General features: G+C 40.5%; 1 protein-coding gene across 2 annotated transcripts; it reads right to left on the bottom strand.

Moving 5' to 3' along the window:
* Positions 1 to 401: 401 nt before the first annotated feature.
* On the bottom strand, positions 402 to 16,872 carry LTV1 (LTV1 ribosome biogenesis factor). 2 transcript variants are annotated; one of them, XM_032593259.1, is made up of 11 exons: positions 16,721 to 16,872; positions 14,793 to 14,924; positions 12,696 to 12,869; positions 8,152 to 8,239; positions 5,722 to 5,860; positions 5,101 to 5,356; positions 3,953 to 4,080; positions 1,849 to 1,988; positions 1,484 to 1,536; positions 1,073 to 1,273; positions 402 to 943 (listed from the first exon to the last, which is right to left on the bottom strand). In XM_032593259.1, exons 5-11 carry the CDS (start codon positions 5,730 to 5,732, stop codon positions 833 to 835), a joined length of 900 nt encoding a protein of 299 aa, XP_032449150.1. In that variant the 5' UTR covers positions 5,733 to 5,860; positions 8,152 to 8,239; positions 12,696 to 12,869; positions 14,793 to 14,924; positions 16,721 to 16,872; the 3' UTR covers positions 402 to 832. The 2 variants fall into 2 exon arrangements, with proteins under 2 accessions (XP_032449150.1, XP_030172363.1); XM_030316503.1 differs by lacking the exon at positions 16,721 to 16,872 and adding an exon at positions 15,923 to 16,139.
* Between the last annotated feature and the right edge of the window lie 491 nt (positions 16,873 to 17,363).

Raw genomic sequence — 17,363 nt, 5'->3', positions numbered from 1 at the left:
GCTTGAGCCTTGAAGAGGTTTTACAGGGGAAAAAAACGAAAACAAAACAAAACAAAAACCTCACCAAAAAAACAAGGAAAGTTTTCAACTATGTCTTTTAATCAAATATGAACGATTCCAAGCATTAAATAATGTTTGAAAGACAAACTTTCTAGTTTAAACTGAAGTAAATATTTCTGATTTTGAGCCAGGTACTTACTGAAGCCAAGGAAGTTTTCTTGATTATTTCTTCTTCTGCTTCCTGTCTTCACTGTTCCTAAATTCCAAAAGTCAGTCATCCAGTAATCGAGTCCCAACAACCTTAATATTCAGTTTTACCATCTTTTGAAATAGGCCTTTGCATACAGCAGGGGAAACTTAGTTTCTTACCAGTGGAATCTTCTCAGGAAAACTCTTATCACTTAGCATTTCAAAATGGGGTTTATTGGTGTCACTTTTCTACATACAGCAAATTAAACCACTTAACTCCTGAAAAGGAGTGGAGAGGTTTCAAAGAAATATTTGAGAACATCTGCAAAAGACAGCTGGGACAATCATACAAATAAATGAAGAATACACCAATTCCATTTACATTATGAAGATGTTTTCCTTCAACTCATCCAAACATTTCACATTTGTGACATCATTTATTTCAGAGCATATTCTACGTTTATAATATTTTTTAAATGTTACAATATTTACAAGACAGATGGCACAGAAAACTTGGTAGTATAAATACTTGCTAGTAAAAATGGCAGATTACATAATTTTGTCTCTTTGAAGATCCTTGTACGTTACTGAACATAACAAAGAACCCCAATGGGGAAGGCACCTTTTCCTAAATGTTCTACTGTCATAGCTTGAGACCCTCAACATTATTCTTCAAGTTCAACAACTCCTTTTCCTGCCTTCTTTTCTCCAGTTTGAAGGCTAATTTGTTAGCTTTCTTCTCCACTCTCCGTTCCTGTATAAGAATACATTAGTGTTATTCAAATCTTCAAACAAACGCAGACTAATTTTACAAAAGAAAATCTCTATGACCACTGCCCCCATAAGCTCTTTGTATATCTTCCATTTGAGAAAAGTACTTCACCTTGCGTTCCTCTTTTATAGCTTGCTTTCTCGTTCTTTTATCTTCTTTGCTTTCGTTTTTAGATCGAGGTTGGGTTGACACCTTTGGCAGATCACTGCCATTAATCATCTGCATTCTTTCAACTTGCTTTGCTGTGAGTCCTTTCTTAGGTAAGACATTGAGAGGTATTCCTGTTTTAGAAGATATTTGGATTTGTTTGGGCTGAAATAAAAACAAAAATCATACTAAGGTCATTTCCCATTCCTATTAAAAAAGAGCTCACACACACACACAGCTCACTAATGACATATCATGTGTTGCTCTTCCCAATAGTGTTTCCAGCCACAAAAGGATACAGCTACCGTGAAAAAATGATTCGTCCACTGTTTTCTGCATTGCATACTTCAAGTAGCTCAGGACACCAAGACTTACCTTTGGTTGATACTTGATAATTTGCGGATGGTTATATAAATTGGAGTATGTACCTTTAAAAAAAAAAAAAAACACGTATCGATACGAACACTTTCAATTCAGAAAACATTACTGAGTTCCTACTATCTTCCCAACTTTGATCTTTTCATACTTTAATGAAGTCTCTGTTATTATAGCATGGGGGCCAAAATGGCAGAGTCTCTCTTATTACAGATGTTTTGAAATTTTTTGCAACTTAGTAACAGGAATATTACTTTTTCTAAATCATTTTCACAGAAAACATACTTTTTCAAAATACTGATGTATTTAATACTTTAAAATCACTACCATACCTTTATCAGTAAAAAGGACACCAAAATACTTACTACAAATAGATTCACAATCCCACTTCTCTTTAGCTTCTTTAAGAACTACAGTAACAATCTCTTCCTCCTCAGACCCATCCAGTTCATTCATTAGCAGGTCCTGATCCTCAAAGGGTTCCAGAGTATTCAGTTTTACACAACTTTTGATTGAGTTTTTGAAAAAGGCAGCAAAAGAGGGAAAAACAAAACACCACCCATTATTATACTGTATGTTACTAAAACTGGTATGGATGTTTGACAAGCTATGGAAACAAGAGTATTTCAAAATTGTTTGTGTGTGTGTACCTTTATTTTGAAAGAGTGAGAGCGGGGAAGGGGCAGAGAGAGGGGGAGATAGGCTCTGAAGCAGGCTCCAGGCTCTGAGCTGTCAACAGAGAGCTCTATGCGGGGCTCAAACACACAAACTGTGAGATCATGACCTGAGCCGAAGTTGGACGTCCAACCGACTGAGCCACCCAGGCGCCCCAGAAACAACAGCATTTCAAAAAAATCCCAGCTCTCCCCAGCCCCAACGTTCATTCCACTGAGAGAAAAGAGATCTCTGCAAGGTTACAATAAACAAGATGGGAGCTTTCCTAAAACATGGTCTTCTTAAAGCCTCGAAAAGTTATTACCCAATCTGTCTCTCCAAAGTGATCAAACAATTCACTCAATATATGTAGCCCTTGTTCCACTGTAGGATCTGCAAGTGATAGTGATCACGGAAAAGGAGACCCTTCCAGCAGACGTAAACACTTCATTAGTTTCTCGCAGAAAAATCACCTCAATATGGATGTTGATTTGCCAAATATTTGGCCATAAAGTTATACTAATATGGCTGGAGAGACAAATTCTTATTTTTCTATGAGCCATAAAAATCAACTTCTCAGAATGCCTGGCATTTCAGAAAGATGAGAAGAGCATATATAATCAGAAGTCAGAATTCTTCAGCCAAGGAGGCTAAAAGCACCACCTTATTCTCCAAGTGGAATGTGATCTTGCACCTCCCCACTCTAACCCTCAAGCCCTTCAATTGTTGACTCTCAGGTCAGAGCCATAAAGAAAGTGGTTCTCAGTATGTTCCCACCCAAAGTTACAGTCAGCTTCTGAACCTCAATATCAAAATGTGAGTCAACACTGAAGGAAACATACCATTTTCTCAATATAGATTATATAGATTCTGACTGGGTGATTTTCTAGATTCAGATATTGAACTAAAAACTTCATTTGGAAATGAAAAAAAGAAAAGTCACCCTGCTTGTCATGCCTCCGAGCTCCATACCAACTTCAGGTATGAAGTCTCCTCGTTCATTAACACTTTGTTTCTCTCAATAAAATAATCCTATCAAGTAAAGCTCTCAGAATGTTCTTTTGACATGGGCAGTGTTCCCCGTAACCAAGATGCTCCTTTCATTCTTGTATCCTCTCAACTATGGACTTAGAACTCTGGTCCTCTGGTACCCAATATCTAATCATCACCCTTCCTTCTATAAAAAATAGAAATAAAGACAGAAAGAATCCTTACCTACTCACTCTCTAGAGAAATTCAGCTTTATTGAATCCAATAGATTTCCTCAATTAGAAAATAATGTTTTCAGAAATCTAAAGACCATCTCTCTCAAGGATCTGACCCTTGCAAAACAATTATACTTTGGTTTTCATCTTTTATCTCTGCTATGGTTTTTAAAAACTTTTCGAGGGGCGCCTGGGTGGCTCAGTCGGTTAAGCGTCCGACTTCAGCCAGGTCACGATCTCGCGGTCCGCAAGTTCGAGCCCCGCGTCAGGCTCTGGGCTGATGGCTCAGAGCCTGGAGCCTGCTTCCGATTCTGTGTCTCCCTCTCTCTCTCTCTGCCCCTCCCCCATTCATGCTGTGTCTCTCTCTGTCTCAAAAATAAATAAATGTTAAAAAAAAAATAAAAAAAATAAAATAAAATAAAATAAAAAAAATAAAAACTTTTTGGAACTAAGAGCTAGAAAATACTACTTTGTCTTGAGCTGAGTCTACCCTCCATTTGAGACAATAAACACTATTTTAATGATGGATGGAAATCCATTAAGACCGTAAGAAAACATGCAGAAAAATGAAAGTGAAAAAAAAGTAAGTGAACAAGGAAGAGGCACGTACTTCTCTGCCTTCTCTTTATAGTAGTCATTCAAGACTTCCTCTAAGCGATTGCTGTCTACTTGAATGGAACCTTCCAATTCAGCATTATCCAGAGCTCCAATTTCATCATCGTCATACTGCTCATAAAACTTGTATATAAAGAGAAAAGATACCATGAAAAAAAATGTTTTAAAACTACAGCATTTAAAATGTTACTTTTTTTTTTTAAGTTTTTTTAAAGGTAATCTCTACACCCAAGGTGGGACCTGAACTCGCAACCCTGAGATCATGAGTCGCAGGCTCCGCCAACTCAGTCAGCTAAGCGCCCTGGTTTTTACATTAATTTCCTTTCTACACAATTACTTAAGCACTACCATGAGATCACAAGCACCATTACAATGGTATGTGGAAGACATTCTACCCAGTACTTTAAGACTTACACTTAGATGGAAAATAGGCTGCCATTTAATGAAAGTGAAAGATGATCACTCTGTCCAGCTTAGAGAACAATGCTAGGTAGAAATCTTTACTTCAGATTCTACAGATGCTTTCAAATTCAGTGATTATGCAGACTTTAAGGGGGCTTAGTTACAAATTTCATTCTTGTTTAGATGTTTACTGTATTATTCAAACTCTGTTAAGAGTAAATGGGATGATGTGAATCCTGAAGAGTGAGGTTATTTGTAGTAACAGTTTACCTACTGGTACTTAGTGAAAAGGTAGCAAAGTTAGAAGCTTTAAGATTCACTCTAAAGGAAACCAACCATCCACCCATTCATCATTTGCTGAACAGTCTGAATTCCTACCATATGCCAGATACCACATTAGACTTGGGGCTATATCAGTGAACAAACATACACAAAAAAACAGAAAAGTAATGGAATTTTGTTTATGCTCAGGCCAATGCTTGAGGAAAACAGCATAATCTTGGGGATTGGAGTCAGACTCTCATTATCAAAATATCAAACCTCTCTAAGGAAAGTCAGGAAGTTCTATCAGCTGTCTCAGATCTATATGCATTCTTTCCAGAATTAAAACTAGGATGGTTTTGTGATCTGTTTTAATAAGACAGGCGATTTCTAATGTTGAAAGTTTTGGCTTTGAGTTCCGATGTCCTAAGAAATTTACCAGGAACCAGTATCAAAAGGTTCCTTATCTGGGAACCTTACCTTCTCAAATCTCTCATCATGAAGAGTCAGCTGTTCATTTCTTCTCATGACTGAGGATGTTATAGAATACTCAGTAAAGCGACTTTTAGTTTCCTCTTCCCAGAACAAATGATTTTCTACAGCCCCAGGAGGTTTTCCAGGGACAGACATGGCCTCATCTGATGAGCCCACAGAGCCATAGTTATCGTCATCTCTACCTCTTTCCTTCTCATCATCCACATCTTCCCACTCACTGTCATCTTCAGCCTCAGATTTCCTAAAGTCAGAGTCATAAATTAACTGTCAAAACAACTTGAGAAACAACAGAACCAAATGACTTTACACAAGTAAAATTTGAGGGTATTTCAGGGAGGATTCCTGTTTAAGGCAGGAACAGCTGTGCTGCCTGACCTGTCTGGTATGGCTGGAAAAGTAATGAACCAGCAATCAGGCAACTTGGACTTTAGCCCCACCTATCGTCAATTTGTAAAGACCTCAAGTCTCACATTTTCTGCTCTAAAATACAAAAGCCTCACACTAAATGTTCTCAAACGTCTCTTGCAGTTTTAACATTCTATAGATACCACTCTACAGAAGAACCAACAGTCAGGTCATTCCCAATTTGAAAGAAACAACACGTACTGTATATCCATTCCATCTTCCTCTGTTGGCTTATTGGCCTGAAGAATAAAATCATCTTCAAGCAGATTGTCTGGATTATCAAAGTCAAAATCATCATCAAGAGCAGCAACGATGTCAGGATCAAAATCCAGTCGAGGTCCTAGAAGGAAAACAAAAACTGAGCACTAATTCCCAAGAAAACAGCATTCCTTTCTGTAACATAATCTGAGTACCTATTCTATGCCACATTCTACCTATCAATGTATTAAGGATTAAAAAAATGATTAAAAACTTTAAGCTCAGGGGCACCTGGGTGGCTCAGTTGGTTAAGCATCCAACTTCAGCTCAGATCATGATCTCCCAGTTCGTGTGTTCGAGTCCCGTGTCAGGCTCTGCGCTGGCAGCTCAGAGCCTGAGGCCTGCTTCAGATTCTGTGTCTCCCTCTCTCTCTGCCCCTCCCCTACTCATGCTCTCTGTCTCTCAAAAATAAATGAACACAGAAAAAATTTTTTAAAAATTAAAAAAACTTTCAGTCTAGTGTGGAACAGACAGAGAGAGGGTTGAATGGGAGGAGATGGGGAAACAATACCTCTGGTTTCAGTACTCAAATCATAAAACCTCTTGCATTACAGACTATATTAAACTTCATCTACTTATAAAATTCACAGCATACACCTGCAGTTAGAATCAGGTTTTAAATTCACCTGTAAGAAGTAACTCAAATTGGGACATATGGGTGGCTAGTGGGTTACATGTCTAACTGGATTTCAGCTCAGGTGGTGATCTCACAGTTTGTGGGTTGGAGTCCCACATTGGGCTATGCGCTGACAGTATGGAGCCTTCTTGGGATTCTCTCTCTCTCTCTCTCTCTCTCTCTCTCTTTTTCTGTCCCTCCCTGGCGCGTGTGTGCTTGCTCTCTCTCTCAAGATAAATAAGCTTAAAAAAAAGTAACTCTTGGGGCGCCTGGGTGGCGGTCGGTTAAGCGTCCGACTTCAGCCAGGTCACGATCTCGCGGTCCGTGAGTTCGAGCCCCGCGTCAGGCTCTGGGCTGATGGCTCAGAGCCTGGAGCCTGTTTCTGATTCTGTGTCTCCCTCTCTCTCTGCCCCTCCCCCATTCATGCTCTGTCTCTCTCTGTCCCAAAAATAAATAAACGTTGAAAAAAAAAAAAAAAAAAAATTAAAAAAAAAAAAAAAAAGTAACTCTAAGTATGTGTGGCCTGTTAAACTTCTAGCCTCTAGGAGAGTTTAATAAATCCTGTTTCTTCAGCTATGGTCTTCTGTGTGTAAAAATAGTCTATGAAAAACCTCAAGTTCAAACTTGTAAACTGACATGGCTTCCATTCCAACCCCCCCTCATAACATGGCCCCTGCTGGACTCTCCAGCCTCATTTCATACTAATTCTTGCCTCATTCTAGGCATGCTAAAATATGGTTTCCTGTATTCATGTTCTCTCAATTTGGCACATGCAGCTTCCTGTTTAGAATATCCTCTCCTTCCCACCCCCCTCCTCATCCACCTGCCTAACTTCTACTTAAGAAATAACAGACACCATTTTCTCCAGGACAACTTGCCCACTATTACCTAAACCATTTATTCACTTGCACAATTAACTGTAATTTCTTCTTTATTATCCATCTTTCCCAACTCATAATAAATTCCCTGAAGTCAGATATTATGCTTTATTCTGGTTTAAGCCCAGAGCCCATCATATAGTGGTAACTCAAAAATCTGTGGAATGAACGAATGAATGCTACAAGGCAAATATTACTCAATTAAGACAATTCAACAGAAAATACCAAGCATCACTTCTGTTTGTTCTAAAATACAATGTTGATAGTAAAAATAAATAAAACAACTTTTCAGTGTATCTGCAACAGATGGTAAGATGGACTTCCATAAAATACACTCTTGGGAGAAATTCTGAAAGCAGATTTAGTCTATCATAAGTATGTTTGGGGGGGTTGTTTTGTTGTTTTTGAGAGAGAGGGAGAGTGCATGAGCAGGGGGGAGAGGGAGGGAGAATGAATCTCAGGCAGGTTCCATGCTCAATCCCACAACCCTGGGATCATGACCTTAGTCGAAATCAAGAGTCGAATGCTCACCCAACTAAGCCACCCAAGTGCCCCCAAGTCTATATACGTGTTAAGGCTAACCGAATGTCATCGTTTCCACTGCAAGAGGCTAGGTCCAGGTTAAAATTCCCCTACTGGATCTCCAAAAACAGTTTTCTTCCTTTCCTCTCCAAAAAGGAACTTCAAAGACTAAGAATTTGATGGCAATGAAAGAAAAGTATCCTGTTCACTCATCCTTTCCTAATGACCGCTAATCTGAATTTACACACATCTCAAATTGTTTCATCACGTTATCAGAGACAGAAAAACTATCATTACTATGCTTTGTTTGTAAAACACAGATCAAATCACTTGAGAAGTTCAAGAAATCAAGCACACCTGAAACAGGAGCGGCTTTATTCAACAATCCAACATCTTCCTCAAACTCTGATGCAAATACTGATGAAGGCAACTGAATTCCCGTGGTCTTGAAAAAGAAATTACACAATGGTTAGATTCAGAAATACTTCTGAACTGGGTTGAAGTGTCCTCCCCCCACCCCAAATTCTTGTCCACCCAATAGCTCAGAATGTGACCTCATTTGGAAATAGGATCCTTGCAGATGTAATTAGTTAAGATGAGGTGACAGTAGATTATGGTGGGCCCTAATTCATCAAGACTGGTGTGTCCCTGTAAGAAGGCCATGTGATGACACGAAGCCACAGGGGAGAATGCCATGTGAAGATTCAAGTGGACTGGAGCAATGGGTCTACGAAAGCCAAGGAACACCAAGGACTGCTGGTAACCACCAAGAGCGAGGAGATAGGTGTGGGACAGTGTTCTTGCCCTGAGCCCCCACAATGCAAGCAATGCTGCCGAAAGGTTACTTTTGGACTTCTGACTTCCAGAGCTGTGACAGATTACATTTCCGTTGTTTTAAGCCACCCAGTGGTAATGTGTGGTAATTTGCTATGGCAGTCCCAGGAAAATTAATACAACTATATCCTGCATTCTCTCTCACTTATGCTCCAGTTAAATATCTTAAACATGTATATTCCATCAGCTGAAGCAACAAGCAGCTTCAAAGCAATACTTCAAAGTGTTCTCCAGTATTATTCCATTTAATGCTCATGAGATATCAGCATGTTTTAGTCAACAAAAGCTAAGAAAGATCAAATGCCATGCCTGCCTCAAAGTGCTCAAGTGAAGTTCTGGGATTCAAATCCAGATTTTGCAATGCCACTGTCCTCGTCTCAAAATTTAATCTTCTCCCTCTTAAACCGAGATAACATGCCAATTTCTGGTTAATAGCAGAGCATTTCCCTGAACTGGGTATCTTAAATCCTGGGATGGTCATAAATCATCTCTCCATCCCTAGAACCCTTTGAACTCTCTTGTATAAAGTGATTTCACATCAGTCTTTCAGGCACCATCTTGCTCATGGCTAACCAAGATGTAGATTACTACCACCACTGCTTAGCTAGTCCACACCTAATCCAACCTTCACATCACTTCCAGATTAACACTCCTGTAATATTTTATAAGGTGACCTTCTCAAACTTGTAATGGGTTTTGATTTTTCACTCCTGATTTTCAGGGTCTGTAAAATCCAGGCCTATTCTACGTATCCAAATTACTGTTACTCAGTACCTCTGGTAAGATGACCGCCATGTAACTCAGGTCCAGTTCCTCACATCATGGGATAATTCAAAGTAATTTATGGAGCACACACGTCACACACTGATCCAACTACTACCTATGCTCCTTCTAACTGGAATGTCTCCTTCCTCTCTTCAATACGACCCACCCTTTAGTGTCCAGCTCAGTTTCTCCCTCCTCCATGAAGGCCTTCTTGATCACTTTCCCAGAACTTTCCTTTGAGTGAAATCTCTTTCATTCTTCATACCACACAAATACCTCCACTTACGCTGGCACATATAACTGACTGGTCCTTATGCTCTGTTTGATCTTTTTTCAATCAAATAGTTACCAATGTGAGGGTCACATGTTATCTGTCTCAGGTACCTCATCACCCACCATATCCTCAGTCTAGGAGCAGGCAGATAGCTGAGATGTTGGTTCTCGCTGGCTCATGGAGCATGTGAAACTGGAAACCTCTGAGGAGCATGAGTAAAAGCTATGGAGTAGTGCACACCAAGCAAACTTAGCTTCCAAAAGGCGCTTCTTGGTGGCATAAAGTACAGGAAAAGATCTGGTTTCTGCTACAGAGTTCTTTTTTTAAAGAAAAAACAGCTTTACTGAGATAGGATTAACATATGATACAATTCAGCCACTTAAAGTGCACAATTTAATGACTTTTGATAAATTACTTTTTAAAAATTATAAAATATGTATGTAGTTTTGTTTTGTTTGTAAGATATTCTGATTATTCTTGGAAGGTGGGATTAAAAAAAAGGATCAGGGGCACCTAGGTGGCTGAGTCCGTTAAGCCTCCAACTTCAGCTCAGGTCATGATCTTGCTAGTCTATGAGTTTGAGCCCCACGTCGGGATCTGTGTTGACACCTCAGAGCCTGGATCCTGCTTCAGATTCTTTGTCTCCTTCTCTTTGTGCCCCTCCCCCACTCACACTTTGCCTCTGAAAAATGAATAAACCTTAAAAAGATAAAAGGGAGGATCAGCTTGTGTTTAGTGAATTCACCTTTGGAGGTATTTTTCGAATTTTGAAGAACAGTCAAAGAATCACAATCACAGAGTTTAGGGATTACGTTCTTAAAAAAGAAAGGTGGAGGCACCTAGCTGGCTCAGTCGGTTAAGCGCATGACTCTTGATTTCGGCTCAGGTGATGATCTCAGTTTGTGATACTGAGCCTCTTGTCGGGCTCTGCACTGATATGGCACAGAGCCTGCTTAGGACTGTCTCTCTCTGCCCCTCCCTGCTCGTGCTCACTCTCTCTCAAAATAAATAAAAGTAAACATTTAAAAAAATGTGTATGTTTTTATTGGTTGCAGTAGTTGTGAACTCTGCTGAGTTTGCCCAGCTGCTTTCCACCACAGCAGGACCTCCTTTCCTTCATGTGACAATCGAGCTGCTCACACAGGACTACTTCTGTACTGCTTCATTTCCTGTTTCTAGGGTTTATTCAATATTTCTGGTTTACTCAACTTTGGCAGTTTGTTACAAAATACTTTAAAATCAAAAAAGCACAAAGGACTCATCCATATTTTTGCATCATGCTACAGAAAACAGATGGCATTTTTGTTTTCAAATAGAATTCACTCACCCTTGTAAATATCACTGAAGCATCCATTTAAGAGCATTATTCTCTTACAAAGCCAATTAGACAGTGATTACTTTTACCCAAAATTAACTGAGGATTAAAACTTAATCTTTCAAAAGCTAATTTTTTAACTCTTTAACAATTTATTCATTTTTGAGAGACAGAGACAGAGCATGAGTGGGGGAGGGGCAGAGAGACACAGGATCAGAAGCAGGCTCTGGGCTCTGCAGCTGTCAACACAGAGCCCGACGTGGGGCTGAGACGCGTGAACTGCGAGATCATGACCTAAGCCAAAGCCCAACAGAGCCATCCAGGTGCCCCTTAAAAAGCTAATCTTTTAAAAGCCAATACAATTCAGCCAGAAAAATGTAAGAACTTTATTAAGACTTTTCTCCCGAAAATAAAGTTGAAGCAAGGGGCACCTGGGTAGCTCGGTCAGTTAAGCATTCAACTTTAGCTCTGGTCATGATCTCATAGTTCATGGATCTGAGTCCTTCATTGGGTTCTGTGCTGACAGCTCAGAGCCTGGAGCCTGCTTTGGATTCTGTGTCTCCCTCTCACTCTGTCTCCCAAAAACAAAGAAACGTTAAAAAAAAAAAAAAAAAAAGATAAAGTTGAAGCACTACCACACCCTCTTCCCTCCCTCACTGGGTCATGGAAGGAGGTGAGCCAATAAGATACCTACCCTACTCCTGATAGTAATATCACCTTGGGAAAGAAGCAGTACAGAAGTTGGTTCTGTTAGGACAGAGATGTGGGAGTGGGCTGTGGGACACAGCCCAGTGGGAGTGGGACAGGGCTGTGGAGTGGACTATGCAGCCTTACAAGAGAGCTACAACCTAGGGAGTGAACGAGAGCAGCTGCAGTTATTACCTTCCTTTGGGATGATACCCTGAAATGCAACCCCTTTGACTCTCCTTAAGCAACAAGCTATAGACTGAAGGAGGTATGATTACACTTCACTGAGGAAAACAATACCTAGACCATGACAGGATTGAAGAATGAGAAGCAGGAGAAATTCGTGCCCTTTTTAACTCTTCTTTTTGTCAACAAACCCAATAAATAAATAGCTTTTTTTTAAGTGTCAGGTGATATAAAAGTTTCACAGGAAAATTTACTATATACTAATACTAAATAAAAAGATAAAGTCATATGACACGAGTATCCTGAACATAAACAAGGAAACAGAACTTGTTAGTAGTATTAATTTCACAGAAATATGTGCTCTAGCTTATACTTTAAAGAAAAAATTAAAGTACACCGCATTTTTGTTGAGAAGAGTATCAGAAACTTCATTATGATATCTATTGCTTCTATTCTCTTCTGGTCAGCTTACAGCTTTTTTACAACTGTTAAAGATCCGAACATTCCACAAAAATTAAGTTCTACCTTAGAAGACAGTTTATGATACTAAATAGTTAACGCATGGAATGTCAGCTGCTTTTCCTCTATTGGAAGGTGCTTTCTAACATGACTACATCTATTAATGAAAGGTTCTAACCCCGTCAAAGGCTGCAACTTCCAATCGCTGCCACCAGAGAACAGGAAGCCTACTGTCTCCTATGCGCACACACATACATGATTTCAAGTGAGAGCGTGGCTTATTTTTGTGTTCAGATTGACACCATTTCTCACCCTAGTTATCTTGATTTATAAATGGTGGTTTCTTCACTCGCTCCCACACATATTGATAAAAAGCCTTACTGAAATTTCTAAACTTCCTCCTTTTTCGTCTCTTCTGTTGGGTGCACTGAAGGCACTTGTGAGAACCAGCTCTGAGGGTCCAGATGGTTCCTTCAGGTGCTGCAGATAGTCATAGCCATCATCAAAGAACACACCGTACTTCCTCTGTTCTGCTCGCCGTTCTTCGTCATTTATCTAGGATAATAAACAAAATGGAATCAGCACCTCTTCCAAGCACAAGCCACAGGAACCTTCCAGTGAACACAGCTTTCAGAATAGGAGGCAGATGGCACACGAAAGAAGTGGCTAATAAGAATGAGACAAAGAATTCTTGAAAACTCAGGAAAAACAGAGATTCTGAACCCAAGTGCTATATAAAAGTTAAATGGAATGAAAACAATTACTGCTTCTACTAGACATTTCTGTGCAACAATTCAAGCCAAGGTAGAAAAAAAAGAACAAGTGTTGGCGAGAATGTGGAGAAAAAGGAACACTCGTGCACTGTTGGTGGGAATACAAACTGGTGAAGTCACTTCACTGTGGAAAAGAGAATGGAGTTCCTCAAAAAATTAATTGGAATATCATATAATCCAGTAATTCCACTATGATTTACTCAAAGAAAATGAAAACACTAATTTGAAAGAAATATATGGACTCCCATGTTGACTGCAGCATTATTTACAACAACCAAGATATGGAAACAACCCAAGTGTCCACTGACAGAGGAACGGATAAAGATGTAGTGTGTATATATATATACACATACACACACAATGGAGTATTACTCTGCCATAAAAACAAAAACAGTGAGTTCTTGCCACTGCAACACGGACAGACCTAAAGAGTATTATGCTAAACGAAGTAAGTCAGAGAAAGACAAACATATATGATTTTACTTGTGTGGAATCTAAAAAAAGAAAAAAAAAAACAAGCAGAAGCAGATCCATAAATACAGAGAACAAAACTGATGACTGCTAAAGGGGAGGGTGGGGGGATGGGCAAATGGGTGAAGGGGAACAGGAGATACAGTCTTCCAGTTATAGAATGAGTTAAGTCGTGGAAATAAAAAGTACGGCATAGGGAATATGGCCAATGGTACTATAATAGCATTGTTCAGTGACAGATGGTAACTATGCTTGTGATGAGCACAGCTTAACGTACAGACTTGTCAAATCACTATGCTGTACACCTGAAAGTAATGTAACATTGTATGTCTAACTACAGTTCAATTAAAAAAATTCAGCCAGGGCACCGGGGTGGCTCAGTCAGTTAAGCGTCTGACTTTGGCTGAGGTCATGATCTCGCAGTTCATGAGTTCCAGCCCAGTGTTGGGCTCTGTGCTGACAGCTCAGAGCCTGGAGCCTGCTTTGGATTCTGTGTCTCCCTCTCTCTCTGCCCCTCCCACACTGGCACTCTCTCTTTCTCAAAGATAAATAAAAAACGTTAAAAACTTTTTAATTTAAAACATTAAAAATTTTTTAATTTAAAAACTTAAAAAAAAAATTTTTTTTAAAAATTCAGGCCAAGAAACACACACACACAGAATTTTATCACGTACTTGGAGGGTTAAAAGACCAGAGGGTCCTGAAAAGTAAGTACAATTTCTTGTATTTATATGCAAAAAAACCCTTCCCAACATACAACACAAGCAGGCTTTACTAAAAAGCTAGATACAGTCAATGTTCTCCAAGACTTCCTATCAAATTTACCAACACTTACACTCTGACAATCAAGTCAACTTTTTAAAGGTTTCCCGGCATTTTTTAAAGCTAATTCATGAGAGAAGTGATGAGGTTATCATCACTCCAAAAGGGAGTCCGTGGTTTTGAAATGACAGGAAAGCAAAGATGTGCCCTAAATAATCATGCAGCACTGTAGCTAGTTTAGTAAATAGCCACTGTTACTTTATAACATTTGCTCATTTAAACATCTCAAATAAAGATGCTTTATCCTCTCAATCAAATACCCAAGACGTAAAAATCAGCACATTTACTGAAAATTAAGTCACAGATTTTGTTTCCCAGAAGATCACAGTTGTCTGAGAATAGCAGCGGTTAACAATTTATTTAAAATCTGACAGTCTGCCTGCAAACTTATTGGCTATATAACAGGACCTACTTTCTGTGTGGGCAGTAGAACCCTCTGGGGTGCAGTCTCATCCGCGGCTAAAGGATCTCGCTGGCTCCGGTGGACCAGGTGAAAAGATACAGCTTTCTTCTTCTCTATAAAAGGCTTCTTCTTCCTGTGAGGCTTCAAAGCAACGGAATCAGAATAAGCCGTTGAAAAAGAATAAAAAAGACCATAATCCACATAGGCACCTTCAGGAAGTTACATAAAGGGTCAAGAGATTTTTAAAACTCACATTTCTGTGGTAAGCAACATCAACAATGTTGGAGAAAATCTGTACTTACCTTCCTTCGATAAACATTTGATGGCACTTTGTGCCCAACCTTGTTATGGGTTCTGGGGATACAGCAATGAGACGGTCACAGTCCCTACTCTTATCAAGCAAACCATAAGTAAAAAAAGATTTTAAGTAAAGAAAATAAAACACAGTAACTTACAAATGACTAACAGTTACTTTAGACTGGGTGCTCAGAGAAGGTCCCCGACAGGTGGAACCAGAATGACGAGGAGCCTGCCACAGAAAATCTGGGGAAGACCATTTCCAGCAAGTTATGCACGGCGCGTACCAACTATTAAGTGAAACCAGGACTGCACAACTACAGTAAGATTCATCATTTCTAGACTCTTATTAGCCTACCCAACTCTGACTTCCTAAACTGAGAAAGCATCATCCCAGTTGAGTAAGCCACCTTGCTTCGGGCCCAAACTTAGACTCTCCCACAAGTTGCCTATGCCGAGAACACCCGATGAGCAGACAACTGGCATTCCAACGTCTGGAGAAACCAGCCAACTCCCCCTCCCGACTGCAGAAAGCACAGGGTGATACGTTTGTGTGTTTGGCGTTCACAGGCTTCTTTAGGCCCCTTGGAATAAACGGGAAGCCATTCTCTTCTTTCCACTCCCCGGGGAGGCCTGGCCGTGGGAGAAGCACTCTAAACTGCAAAGGATGCCCAGAGTGGTGAGGGTGACCCATACGGGGCACAGGGCCGCCAAGCCGCCTCCCCACACCTTTGGGCCAGCCGTCCCAAACCCTGGCCGTAGTAGCCACTGGCACCAGAGGAAGCCGCCTGGCGTCTGGAAAACCAGAGCGCCCCGTACCCGACACAACGAGGCTTGCTCACCATGTTGCAGCTGCGCGGCGCTCACTCCAGAGAAGAGTGACGACGGCACGCTGCCAGCCCCGGGAAAATGACTATTACCAAAACGCCAGCAAAGCCCGAATCCCCGCTGCGTCTTTAGGCCTCTCCACACGTGCAACCCCGGAACCCATACAGGAAGTTAAGCGCAGACGGTGGAAATGGGCCAATCGCCGAAGAGCTGAAGCGGTCGCGGCCGGAAGTTACCCATAGCTAGCTCCGTCGCAACGATCGCGAGAAGCTATTGGGAGGAGGAGCTATTTTCTCCCCTGGGGGCGGGGCTTTTCCGGCCAAAGTTAAGTAAGCTAGGAAAGGGAGTGTTGGGCGCTTATGTGGCGGTGAGGCGCGAAAGAGGGCTTGCTGTTTCTAGAGGAACTTGCTTTTGTAGCGCCCTCTACCGAGAATAGAGGCAGGCAACGTATCTAGCATCCCCATTGACCGTTGTATTCCTGGCCTATTCTCACCCATAACACACACGCGCACACACACACACACACACACACACACACAGAAGGAAGGTGGCTACCCTCCCAGGTCACACACACACACACACAAGGAAGGTGGCCACCCGCCGGGTCACCGAGGTTTCAGGTTCCATCTCCTCTGGGCCAGCGCGGAGTTGGTTGCCTTAGCAACGGAGGATCAGGGCCTCGCTATTCTAGGCTGCACCATGCTTAATCAGGTCTTTGTTCAAACATCCGGTGCACAAACCCCCGAGATTCTGTTGTAAGTAGAGGCATTTGAACTAAATAAATATGTCTGGAATCTCTGGTGTTTGCATACCTTATCTTATAAGAAGGAAACTAATGTTTATTTTCTTCCAAGTCGTTCCTCAAATGTTTTAACGTGGTTTAAGCAAATAGGCTATAATCACACCTTCTTAGGAAGATTTCAGACAGGTGCCCGCGCGCGCTTCCAGCTTTTCCTGGGAAAAAGAAAGTGTTAATGCAGTCATCGTCTTATCAGCAAATCTTTCCTCAAATATGTGTTTCCCCTTTCCAATACCTGGCGTCTTTACAATGTCTGAGTTATCTTGGATTGTGTCTCTCTGTCTTCCTATTACTATTACAAATGTTTATGGAATATTACTCTTTTATTACAATATAAATTATAGAAATAATTTAGATTAGGACCACAGAACTTGTCTTTGAATAATGCTTTGTAACAGATAGAATACCTAACACTTGTATGTGCCAGATGTTTGATATAGTTAAGCTCCATGTGCTGTTTTCATCTGTTTTATTTACTACTGTGCCTGTCTCTTCTCAGGGCCTAGAATAGTGCCTGGCACATATACTCAATAAATAATCTGTTTAAATGAATTAATATGCTGTCACTTTGCCTCAACTATCTTCATATCTTCCTTACCAAACACTTTGAGAGGCACTATCATTTTCATCATCTTACAAATACTAAAACTGAGGCA

This window comes from Lynx canadensis, chromosome B2 (assembly GCF_007474595.2).
Source record: "Lynx canadensis isolate LIC74 chromosome B2, mLynCan4.pri.v2, whole genome shotgun sequence".
Taxonomy (NCBI): domain Eukaryota; kingdom Metazoa; phylum Chordata; class Mammalia; order Carnivora; family Felidae; genus Lynx; species Lynx canadensis.
Note: the sequence above shows the minus strand (reverse complement) of the source record. Positions and strands in the feature narration are given on the sequence as shown.

What these genes read in the sequence shown, in the direction of transcription:
- LTV1 (XM_030316503.1), bottom strand. An exon ending in GAAGATGGAATGGATATACA is followed by an intron (nt 5,357 to 5,721) that starts GTACGTGTTGTT and finishes CTCTGACTTTAG; the next exon opens with GAAATCTGAGGCTGAAGATG. An exon ending in CTATAAAAGAGGAACGCAAG is followed by an intron (nt 944 to 1,072) that starts GTGAAGTACTTT and finishes ATTCTTATACAG; the next exon opens with GAACGGAGAGTGGAGAAGAA.